A 13,006-nucleotide genomic window follows, 5' to 3' on the forward strand; every position below is an offset into this window, starting at 1 on the left:
GAGTGATACTATTTCTAACATATATTAAGTGAATAGCTGTGTGACTGTATATATCCTTGTATGTATGGGTGTGTAAGTGACTGTATGGGTATATAAGTGGGTGTGTGAGTAGCTGTGTGTGTGAGTGAGATGATGTGTTAGTGACGGTATTGGTCAGTGGGTGTGTCAGTGACTATGGGTGAGTGAGTGGCTCTATGGGTGGGTAAGTGGGTGTGTAGAGACTGTATGGATGAGTGGGTGGGCGTCTGAAGGGCTATTTGTAAGTGCCTCAAAGTGTAAGTGCCTATAATGGATAGTGAGTGGCTGTTTGAGCGGGTGTTTGGTTAAGTGAGTGCCTTTTTAGGAGAGTGTCTGTGTGAATGGCTGTATGGATGAGGGGAAAGATGATTGAGTGCTTGTATGGATGTGTCAATGGGTATGTGAGTAGTTGTGTGGGTGTGCGAGCACTTGTATGGGCGAGTGAGTAACTGTGTTGAGGGCCTGCATGGGTTAGTGAGAGGGTGTGTGTTAGCGATTGTATATAAATAAGTGGGTGTGGGAGTAGCTGTATTGGTGAGTGTGTGGCTATGTGAGTGGCTGTACGGGTGAGTGACTGGCTCGCAGCAGATGGCAGGACATGTAGTTCCATACAACTCCACAAGCATACACATCTCTATTGGTTTCTTCTTTTATGCCACGCGTCCTGATGTAGTGGGGTTTGGAGACTAGAGGAAAACATGCGGGATAGGGTGTACACCATCCTCATTTGAGAACCTTCTTATATACCTCAAGGAGAGCACCCCAGGATTCTGGGGTGCCTTGAAAGCTTTGAGTACTGTAGAAGTGTGAATGATAGGTGATTAGTACCTGCTGGTGAGGGCATTGTTCTCCTCTCCGGCTCCTTGTACGGACATTGCAGAGTTGTATCCAGTGACTTGAAGCAATCCTTTAAGGAATTATGCTTGTAAAACTCCACTATTTCCTGTAAGAGAAGATTAGTAGAGGAGTTCAGCTTTGTTGGCCCTTCTTGAGGCATATGAGTGAACGAATGAGTACAGAGTCCCCAACATCTGAGTGCTAGTATCCTTGTGTAAAGTACACTGTGAACTCAATGCCCTCCCTGTGGGCTACACTGGCACCAACTTCTCACATTCCCCAGTGCATGTTTTTCACACTGTCAACCATTGCCTTTGCGGACAATGTCTATGGGGACCGATATGTGTACACTTCTCACCATTCAGCTCCTCACTGTGTTGACCTGTGGTAGCTCCACACACTGCCCATCAGTACCAACCCTTCACAGAATTTACAGGGTGCCTGCTGCTCACATTGCCCAGTGCTCTAAACGGACAGGTATTGTCACTGGACTTATTCAATTTAAAAGAAAGAATATCAGCACTTCTGAACAGTTGCACAATCCTTTTAGGGTAAGAGTATTGGAAGTTCTATGCAGTAGGTACACTGGGAAAATGGGTACCTACACTTCTATATTTCCCTTCCCAGCACTCTACTGCTCATTAGTGTTGGTTCATCACTTTTCACAAGTGCCAGTACCCCACACTCTCCACTAGTGGGAGATCCTCACATTACCCAAATGTATCAGTTCCTCGTACTGCCCACCAGTGATTGTTGCTCAGTTTCAACTAGCGCCATCTCCTCACAATGCCTCCAACCACCAACTCCTCCCCCTTCAATGGGTGCCAGCTTCTCACGCTGCCCATAATGGCCAGCTGTTTGCACTACCCATTGCTTCAAGGTTTTGGGGGAAGGCCGATGAAGGTGTAAAGAGGCAGTCAGAGTTAGGAATATGAAAGTAAGCAGAGTGTGCAGTTTAGAGAAAGGGAGATGGAGGGTCTGTGTGAAAGGAGAGTGGGAGCCTTGGACAAAGGCAAATAAAGAGTTTTTGGTGGATATAAGAGTTGTAGTCTTTATGATGGCAGAGTGGGTATGTAGGGATGAAAGAAGAGGGGTCTGGGAAAGGAAGAAACAGGGTCTGAGAGGAGTAAATTAAGGCTCCGGTTGTATCTGAGAAGGAGGCAGCCCAACTCCACTGTAGTGCACATTTGGAAAGGCAATGTATGACTATGAATGCCTCTAGGTGTGTAGCATGACCCGATATCCTTAAGTTCCTGTCCTTCTCTTACGGTCAGACTCCGGAAGGCCTTCTTCTCTGTAATTCGGTACAACCCATTCATTGTTGTCACCTTGATGTGTTTGAGTTCAACACCGAACCTGAGGGAAAAAGACAACTATTAATTTTCCTTTTCTTCTTTCCAAGTTGGCACTCTCGACAACGTTTACTGGTGGCACTAGACCATCTGCAATGTAGAGGGCACTGACAGGCATGCCACAGAGATGTTATGGTGACCCTGTCAGTCTGTGGATGGTTTCACTAATTACATATTCTCTGAAGCCTTTTGTGTGTGACTCGACCCAGCATGATTCCTTGAGAAAACTGGGAGTGGGTGTCCCATTCAGAAGGAAAGCACAACACAGATCTCTTCCTGTGAGTTCTAATGACAAAAAATCCCCATAGTCTTTTATCCTAGGGGATTGATAAAGAGGCAGCAAGGGCTGAGCCCAAAAACAGTTGCCCATGTGGCAGTTGGTGAAGACAGACCCTCAAATGTAAGCAAACATTATTACCACGCGGTAAACACAAAAAAACTTGTTGCAGGGTGGGAGAGGTGTTTAAAGTTTTTGAACTGTGAAACCCTCCTCACTCAGATAAATGAACACATTGCTCAGTCTGCTGGTACGTTCATATTGATTTCTGGAAAATATTTGATTCTTGGCCTAGAAAAATATTTTGCTTGCCGCTCTACAAACTACAAAACCATTACCTTCTGAAAAACTGGTGCCTTTGAAGTCAAAGCAGGTTTAAATTAACATTTACTGCTACCATCAACCAGCTCTGAGGATTAGCAAAGGTGAAATATTTCTGAATATAAAAGTTGGCCTCACTGCTGACAGACAACATTCTCCCAGTATTTAAAATGGATGCAGATTAACAATTGCTTATTTGTTTGCACCCCTTAAGGCGATATACCAACTGATTTTTCTCGACACGTTGAGAGCTACCTTCATAGGAGAAACCCAATCACTTTCTCACATCCTTTCAATAATTCCCTAAATGCAAAGTCTTTAGCTTATGGGACATTTTCCTTGTAGGGACAGTCTTGACGTTAAGCTTGACATTAAGTAGTGCATGAACAGCACCTCTGTTGATAAAAATGTGTAATTTAGACACTTTTAAACGCTCACTCATGACAAAAAATACCAGGAAACATTTCACCTGTTAATCATTTTGTAACTCATCCTCTCCACGAGAAGGATTAAAAAAATACAAAAATGTCCATGTGTCATACTGAGTCTAATACCCCCTTTTTGGAAATCTGTATCATTTTGTCCTTGCATGTGATGAAACAAAAGTATCAACTAGAGAGTAAGGGCGTGGACCATCACTCCTGTACCCCTGTCAAATTTTATTAAACAACTAAAGAGTGACTTAGTGAAGAAATAACGAATAATAAAAATTATTTATATGTGTTTGCACGTGATGACCCTATACAATTATTATATTTTTTAGTAGAGGGATAAACCATTTTTGACCCAGCATGATCCATGGTTTTAATAAAAGAAATTTAAGATTACCAAACTGCTTACGGAATTCTTCCTGAGAAAAATATAGGTCAAACCTCAGCCTAGTAACGTATCAACCTCACTGCTATGTTCTACAATTGTAACATGCAGACCTCTGTTTTTGTTGTTGAATTTTCTGTTTCCCTAGGAGTTTCTTAAACTGCTTTTCTAATGCAACCACTCTTTCGTGCCCCACCTTTCACTAATTTTTTAACTCACTTTTCAGGTCTGGATATTCATTTGCGTTCTTCAACACATTTCAGTGTGTATCTACACTAGCCCCTTCTCGGATTTCAGGTTGTATAAAATCTTTCAGACTGTTTTCAAAACTATACAATTCACAGAGGTTTTGATCATTTTTCAGATTTTCTTTTTAATTCAAACTAAATTACCAAAACATATATGTATTTCACATACTGCAGGTCTCAACGTTTGAAGAAACAATCATCTTAGAAGTCCACGTTTTTAAACCAGCATTTACCTAGGAAGCACTAACTAAGTTGTACTAAACAACCGACAGATCGTTAATACCCATTTCATGTCATGTTTCTTGAGAAGCCATCTGCTTATGGTTAATTGAAACTTATCGTACAAACATCATATTTTGATATTTAATCATACCTTGCAGTGCAAGACCATCCAACATTTGTATCCAAAAGTATTCTTAATGGGATACAATCCTAGCTTGACTTCCAACTCTCATAAATGGCAGTAACGCTGCAACAGTTTGGAACCACTGTTACTTGGTATGCTTGATAAGGAAATGTCCGATCACTTATGAGAATGTATTTTTAGTCTGTTACATGGATTTATGCTCATAACAATGATTTTTCACAAGATGTGATGTTTGACAGACATTGTAAATGCCATATGAGCATTTAATGAAGTAAATAATATATGAGTTTTGAATGTGGCACAATGCTGTAGTTTGAAACGTTTACCCGAATTTGGGTGTGCAAAATTCTCATGTTTATTTACATTATTACAACTATTACTGTTCAAGTACAGAAAAGTAATTTTCTTCAGTTTGCTGTGCGGTTTGTTTTTCAGACGGATTTGAGTTTTTGGCTCATACTAAGATAGATAGAACTGATACATTGGTCACCACTGTACGCTCTGGTTGGGGAAGGACGAGGTGTCTGCCGCTGACCCAACTGCAGTCCAGTAACCACCACTGCAGATCTTTTGTAGTCTCCTCCAAAATATGAACATTGTTGGAGATGTCCCCCTGATGTTGGGCCTACTGAGACCTCAGATCTCACAGCAGAGCCTGCATATGCCACCTGACGTGTTTGACCAGCATAATGCAGGAGGCCATCAATCCCAGAGGCCTGAGTCGACCTCATTGAAATCCAGGGCCGAGGCTGAAAGATCAGGATCATAGCTTGACTCTCTTTTTGCTGGAGAGAAAGCATGAAACCAAATTGTGTCCAAATTTGCTCCAATGAAGGGAAAGGAGTCAGGTGCAACTTCGGCAAGTTGATAGTGACCCGCAAAGATGACAAGCTGTTCACGATAGTCTGGAGGTGTTTGACGACTGCCTGGTGTGAGCCAGTCGTCAACAGCCAGTTGCAGAGGTTAGGGAAGACTTGCACCCCTTACCTCAAAAGGTGTGCTGCCACCACCACCATCACTTTTGTGAACACCCAAGGGGCACTGGAGAGACTGAAGGGGAGCACAGGAAACTGAAACTCCTCCTGCCCCACCACAAACCACAGGTAGCGCTGATAGGGCTGCAGGGCGGCCATATGGAAATAAGATCTTGCAGGTCCAACAAAACCATGCAGTATCTCAGGTCAAGAGCAGGCAAGACCTGGGCTAGTGTGAGCATTTTGAAGTTTTCCTTCTGGAGGAAGGTGTTGGGAGGGCAGTGCGCCGTTCTAAAATAGGCCCTAGGCTTCCATTCTCCTTGGCACCAGAAAGTAGTGGGAATAGCAACCACGTCCTACTTCTGGCGTGGGCACCCTGCCGACTGGCCAAAAGGGCTTGCAATTCCTGCTGCAAAACAGAAAGATGGTCCTCTGTCTGTCGTTGGGGGAGCAGTGGAAGGCGTGCGGTGGGGAAAGAAAGGCTAGGGTATTAACCTTTCCAAACAATTTGCAGGACCCACATGTCGATGTTATTTCCCGCCAACCCAGCAAGAATTGTTGGATCCTGCCTCCTACTGGGTGGCTGAGCTCTATAAAGGGCACGCTAAAGTGGTTTGGCAGGTGGGACTGCAGTGGGGGAGAGGACTGGGTGGCCCGTTGACCTTGACCAAGTGGGCGGGTGGTAGGCACCATAGCTGTGACTGCGAAACTGCTAGGCATCATGCTGCCGTTGGATCGGCTGACACTATAAAGCCACGAAAGGAACAGTAGGGCTGATGCAACTGGCGCAGTAGATTAGATAAGCTCAGGGAGTGAGCCGTAACCCTGCTCTCTTGAACCACTCCGGAGCAGAGTTTGCCTAGTCCTCAAACAGGTGAATTCAGTTAAATGGCATTTCTATGTGGGATGACTGGACATTGCTTGAAAAACTGGAGGATCTCAGCCAAGCTTGGTGACAAATGGCGACACAGGGTGGGTATCAGGGACACTAGCCTCCTGCATATCATCAAACCAATTCTCCTCATCATAAGGTTGCTCGATCTCATTACTCGCATCGTATCCGAATCTGTGCCGAGCAGGGTATGTTGTTATTGTTGTGGAGGCAGAGCAAGCAAAGGAAGTGGAGTCAGAATGGCAGCTGGGCGCAACTTTGATCAAGGCTGAACTGGTGCGACTCAATATCAGAGAGGTCAACTGGGGCCTTGTCTTCTGGAGCCTATGGAGCTGGCATCGATCAGCCAGAAACCAGCGTGGACTATGGTCCTGGAGGTGGAGTCGAGAGTGGAGTTGGATGTGGCCCCGTTATGGGCTCTGAATGTCCAGCTGGTGCTGAAGGTAAACCTGCCAGTGGTAACCCAGGTGAAGAAACTGTCCGTTTCATGGGACCCGCATGTTCATCAAAAGGAGTCGGCAAGCATCCATTGAGTCAGATCATGGCCTTGCAGAACGCTTTGATCTGCTTGAATAAGAAAGTGTTATGTTAAGCAGAATTAAATCTTTAACAGAATTATGTTGGTGGCCACAAAGAAATGGGCAGAATATGTTGTGATGAAAAGGCTCGTACATTCAAACATCTAGGAAGGGAAACCTGCTAATTATTACTAGTGATTAAGAAGAATTAGTTCAAGGTTTTTACTTTCTAGGCTGTCTTACTGCTGCCTGTCCATGTCCTAAGAGCTCTTTGCTTACCAAATTGGGAAGAAGACCCTTTTGCCATGGAAGGGAGTCTAAGAAAGCCGATGTCAGGGTCATGCAAATTCAAACTACTATTACCCCTTCCCACCACCCCTTCCTTCCACCCTATGCCCTCTGCATATCTGGGTCATAAATACCCTTGTAGCACTGTACTCCAATTTCACCAAAGCTGGTGTGACTTCCAAGAGAGCAGTTTAACAAGAGAAGAAAACAAGTTACTTACCTGTAACTTTGGTTCCCCAGTATTGGTAACTTTCATAGATTCCCATGCTTTGTATCATTCCCGGTCATCGGAATGGGAGCCTCGGTAAATAAAAAATATCAGAACCATAGTTACAAAAGAGAAAATTAGGCCTAGGCCTCATCTCATTTTGTAGCATATCACCCTCTTTGTGTAAAAGAGCCCAAATTTCCTCAAGAACCAATCAGAATAGCCTCACCCCAAAGAACCTTCCTGAGAGAGCCTCAGATTTTCGTAGCCGTTGTGCAAACAGCCACTATCTCAGTAAAAAGGCCAAGCTTACCCAGGGGAGGAGGGTGGGAGCATTGGAATCTATGAAAGTTACCAATACTGGGGAACAAAAGTTACAGGTAAGTAACTTGTTTGCTTACCCCAGTATTGGAACTTTCATAGATTCCCATGCTTTGTATCAGAATAGCTAGCAGTAAGTCACCAAAGTACATTTTGTTACATAAATATTATTGCATGACACCATAGCAATGCTCAAAGTAACAATGAAAAAATGTTATCATAGAAAAAGAAGCATCACCGATACAAAATGTGCTACACAGGAAGGCGGGATTGTAGGGAAAGCTCACCTCTCATTGAAAAAGATTCCGGAGGACTGCTTGTCCAACAGCAGCGTTGTCCTGTCCTGTAGACTCCAGGCAGTAATGCTTCGTGAAGGCATGTGTACTGCTCCACGTCGTTGCCCTGCAGATGTCTTTGATAGGGACTCAAGAAAAAAGAGCCACCGAAGATGCCACTGATCCTGTGGAATGTGCACAGGTTTTTCTTTCACGGGGCGTGCCCGCTCCTTGATGGCAGAACTGAATAGCGCTGGAGATCCAGCGGGAAATGCTGGTTTTGGTTAGAGAAAATCCCTTCTGCGGTGCACTGTAAGACACGAACAGTTGTGAGGATTTTCTAAAGGACTTTGTGCGCTCGAAATAAAATTTTAAACACCTCTGAACGTCCAAAGAATGCAATGATCTTTCTGCCGGAGTAGTAGGCCGTGGAAAGAATGATTTCAAAATCAAAGGTTCATTCAGATGGAATTCAGAGGGAGCCTTAGGGATGAACTTTGGATTTGTTCGAAGGATGAGGACATCTTTCTTGAATTGAAGGAAAGGTTCCACCTATTGACAGCGCCTGAAGTTCACTAACTCTCCTAGCAGATGTCAGTGCTAAAAGGAGGGCTAGCTTCCCAGAAAGGAATTTTAGATCTGTTCTGTGAATGGGTTCAAACTGAGCTTTCATTAGCAGAGCCAACACCAGATTAAGTTGCCAAATTGGCGGCGGAGGGCGGACTGGAGGATACATCCGAAACAGGCCCTTTAAGAACTGCTTGACAATTCTAGCAGACCAAAGAGAAGGACCTGAAGATGTCCGCCGGAATCTTGAGATGGCTGCTAGATGAACTTGTACCGAAGAATGAGCCCATTCAGATTGAGCCAGTGATAGGATATATGGTAAAATTTGATGTGGAGCTGACTTGTAAGGGTGGAGATGTTGTCTCTGACACCATAGGCAGAATCTCTTCCATTTTGCTTTATACATCTTGTTAGTGCTTGGTGCTCGAGCCTGAGACAAAACCTCCCTACACTCCTTGGGGAGATTCAGATGTTGGAATTCCCTGTATTCAGGAGCCACACTGTCAAGTGAAGCGAAGTCGGATCCGGATGCAGCACCTGACCCTAAGACTTCGATAACAGGGACGGAACTAGTCGCAGGCGAATGGGATGATCCTGAGAGAGCAGAAGGAGTTCTGTGTACCAGTACTGCCGGGGCCACGCCGGTGCAATCAAAATAATTTTGCACGGTTCCGCTTTGATCTTTGAGTAACCTCGGTATTAGGGGTAATGGCGGAAAAGCGTAAAAGAATGCGCCGTTCCAGGCAATTGAAAGCGCGTTCCCCAAGGATCCCGGATGGTGATCCTTGCTTGCGTAGAACCGGCATTTGGTGTTCTCCGGAGACGCAAATAGGTCTATGGTCGTGGTCCCCCAGACCGAAAAAACCTTCTCTAGAATGGACTGATCTAACTCCCATTCGTGATTGGCTGCTTTTTGATGACTTAGTGCATCCGCTGTGACATTGAGCGAACCTGCCAGGTGTTCTGCTGTCAGAGTGACCTTGTGAAGAATTGCCCAATCCCAAATTCGTTGAGCTTCCTTTGAAAGAGTTAGGGACCTTGTCCCCCCCTGCTTGTTGATATAGTGCATGGCCGTTGTGTTGTCCGTCCGGACCAGCACTAGATGATTTCGAATCCTTGGGAGAAAAGCTTGTAAAGCTATTTGGATGGCAGTCAGCTTCAACAGATTGATGCGGTACTGGCGTTGCTGTGGATCCCAGTGTCCACTGACTTGCAGCCCCTGGAGCACTGCTCCCCAGCCTTCTAACGAGGCATCGGTGGTTAGGAACATAGGAGACGGAGGAAGCCTGAAAGTCAGACCCTCTGCGATGTTGCTTCTCACTATCCACCATTCGCATGCCTCCTTCATCTCTGGTGTTACCAAAATGTTGTCATTGAAAGAGCCTTCTGCTTGGCGCCATTGTTTGTCGAGTTGCTCTTGTAGAGGACGCATTCACAGCCTGCAATGCGGAATCAATGGTATCCAAGATTAAATCGACCCGAGCAGAGACTTGTAGAGCCGTACTGACAGGGATCTCCTCTTTAGCACTTGGCGAGCCGAGAGCATTAACTTGTTCTGACGTTCGTCTGAATGATAAGCTTTGCACTGTTCTGAGTCCAGAATGGCCCCTAGGAACTTTGTTGACCTGGACGGTTGCAGAACTGACTTGCTCTTGTTGAGTTGAAGGCCCAGGTGATCGAACAATTGAATGCAAGTTGCAATGGCCTTGGAAGTTACCTGGAAAGAAGGAGCTTTGACTAGCCAGTCATCCAGGTAAGGGAAAACTTCCAGAGATTGCTTCTTGAGGAAAGCTGCCACCGGGGCCAACACCTTTGTAAATATTCTTGGTGCAGATCGAAGACCAAACGGAAGCACTTTGAATTGGAAATGGCTCTTGCCTACTGTTAAGCGTAAATATTGCCTGTGAGCTGGGTGGATCAGTACGTGGAAGTACGCATCTTCTAAACCCAGAGTCGCCATGAAGTCCCCTGGGTTCAGTAGACTAAGAATATCCTGGAGAGTGACCATCCTGAAGGACAGTTTGATGAGATAGGTGTTGAGCTCCCGTAGATCTAATATGGGGCGCCAAGTCTCTGATGTCTTGCGAACCAGGAAGAACCTGGAATAAAAACCTTTTCCTCTCTGCGAGAGAGGTACCGGTTCTATTGCCCCCTTGATGAAAAGTTGGTGGGCTTCGAGACGTAGCAGTCCCAGATGTTGTGATCGACTGGCGCCTGGAGCTCTGGTTGGAGGAAGATCTTGAAATTCCAACATATGGCCACTCTGAACAATATTCAGGATCCACTGGTCTGATGTTATAATTCTCCAGCTGTCTAGACAAAGAGATATCCTGCCCCCCACTGATGTCCTCGGGGAGGAAGGAGCAGTAGTAAGAGCCAGGAGGCCGCTATTGCTCTTGGAAGTGTTGCGTCCTTGACGATTCTGACGTCCTCTCTGAGATTGACGAGAGAAAGAAGCAGACTGGCCCTGGCGTTGGTTAGAATACTGCGGTTTGTATGATTGTGAGGATTGCGAAGAATATCTCTGTTGGTTGCCACCCCTATAAGAGGAGAAGCCTTTTCCTCTCGCACCTCTGAATGGGACCTTACGGTAATTTAAAGACCCCAAGGACTTCGCTGTGTCTATGTCCTTTTTAATACTTTGAAGGGCCTCATCAACATGCTTCCCAAAAAACATTTCTCCATCAAATGGAAGGTCCAGGATCTTGTTTTGGACTTCTTGGCGAAACCAGGTCGCCCGCAACCAGCCCTGTCATCCTAAGACAGCTGAACCAGCCAGAGCACGAAAGGCCGTAGAAGCTATGTCCATAGCACAATCTATGACCTCTGACTATCTTTCTCCCTCCACGAGAACATTTCTGGCTTCCTCTTTTGATGATTCTGGCAGCTGTTCCATAAACGGGGCAAAATCACACCACATCTGGCGATCGTACCTGCCCAAGATGGCAAGAGCATTAGCCGCTCGAACGAGGAGACTGGCCATAGAGGAGAATCTTTTGCCCACATTGTCCAAGCGCCTCCCTTCCTTGTCCGGGGGTGTAGTAAGTGGCGTGGAAGGATTCTTGGATTTGCTTTGTGCCTCTTGTGATATTACAGAATCCGGCTTAGGTTGTCCAAATAGGCACACTGGACTATATAATAGTGTGGCAGGGTATGCTCAGACGTGAGTCCCTTCCTCACTTTGCCACTGGATTCAAGCAAGCCGGGCTGAAGACGGCTGGAATGCCAGAAACCGGTCCTCGGAAGCTTGTTTCCGGTCCAGGGAAGATATGGCTTGGCAGTTCGGGCTGGACTGTTCCCATGAGGCACAGGGTCAGACTGATTTGCATATAGCCATGTCTGAACTGGGGTGGCAGAGTGGGCTAAAGAACGGTGATGGATTAAACCCAGATCTTTTGACTGGGTGTGAGTTTTTGATTGATTCAGATGCTCCGTCCATCACCACCCTCTTTTGTACCGGACTGCCTTCAGGGGCCTTATATTTCTTCTCCAGCCGGGGAAGAACAGGAATGACAATGGCCGGATTCTGCATGACCTTGATCCCTTCTGACCATACGTGTTCTATTATAGGAATCAATCTGACTGACTTTTTGTATGGCTCGTTAAAGTCATAAAGGAAACAGTCTGACTGCACTGTTGTGATTGGCATACCAAATCTTTTAGATGCCCTCTCTATGAGGTTATGGAAACCCTCAATGTCAGCTGGAGGAGAAGTAGCAGTGCCCTGTCCTGTGGCATCTGGATCTTGAAGGCCACTATCATCATAATCCAAGTCAGGGTCATTAATAGGATCTTCCTGAACGTCATCATCTGAAGACACATCATGCACAACTTCTCTGGATTCCTCTCTGGGTTCAGGTTCCACAGCCCGTGGGACCACCGTTGTCACGATGATTGTAGGTAGAGGGGGTACAGTTGGAGAAGGAGGGCATTCCGATTTTACTGCTGGTTGAGTCAGAAATCTATTTCTATAGTCTTGCAACATCAATTGCAAATCCGAAACCAGAGAGGCTGGCATGGCCACCATGTCCTGACCCAAGCCTCGAGGAGGTTGTCCCTGCTGAACATACTGGTGTTCGTAGTAGTCCTTAGTATCTGTATCTTGACATTTCACATTCAAATCCGAGGGACTGTATTCATCCCCATAATGTATATCGTCACCCTCTTCATCAGACTCGTCATCCAGCAGCATATTAGGAGGCAAAGGTGTAACTCGCCTTGGAGAAGTCATCTCCGGTGTTATCTGCCGTTTCAGTGTGGAAATCTGCATTTTTGGAATCGTCGACGTCGCCGAAAGAAACGACGAAGCCATCGTCGTCGAAGGATTCGTCGACGGAATCGTCGACGCTGGAAAGGTCTTAGTCGACGGAATTTTCATCGTCGACGATGGATTTATCGTCGACGGCATCGTCGACGAGCTCGTTGTCATCAACATCACAGTCGCCGTCGTCGACGTCGTAGTTCTCGTCGAAGCGGCCGTCGACAGTATCTTCGTTGACATGATCGTCGACATCGAGAAGGTAGCCATCGTCGACGAACAGGAAGGCATTTTAAATGTCGACGCAGTCATTAAAGGTGTCGTTGTCGACACAGCCGCCGTAGACGGTCCCGTCGACGGAGCCATCGGAACACTCAAATCCTTATGCGAGACAGTCGTCGACGTACCTGCTGATTTCGTCGTCGACGGACGCTGTTTCTTGTCATGTTTTATCTCTTGAGTGACCGTC

General features: G+C 45.9%; 1 protein-coding gene across 2 annotated transcripts in view; it reads right to left on the minus strand.

The window, feature by feature from the left end:
• VAV1 (vav guanine nucleotide exchange factor 1) overlaps window positions 1–13,006 on the minus strand; it is a 606,828-nt gene that overhangs the window by 32,983 nt on the left and 560,839 nt on the right. For both annotated transcript variants that reach the window (XM_086963789.1, XM_086963790.1), the window contains 2 exons: window positions 2,124–2,211; window positions 847–961 (listed from right to left, as the gene is read on the minus strand). In XM_086963789.1, coding sequence (XP_086819915.1) covers window positions 847–961; window positions 2,124–2,211 — 203 coding nt within the window. The remainder of the gene's footprint in view (window positions 1–846; window positions 962–2,123; window positions 2,212–13,006) is intronic.

Source organism: Lissotriton vulgaris, chromosome 1_1, assembly GCF_964263255.1.
Source record: "Lissotriton vulgaris chromosome 1_1, aLisVul1.2, whole genome shotgun sequence".
In the NCBI taxonomy this organism is placed as follows: Eukaryota; Metazoa; Chordata; class Amphibia; order Caudata; family Salamandridae; genus Lissotriton; species Lissotriton vulgaris.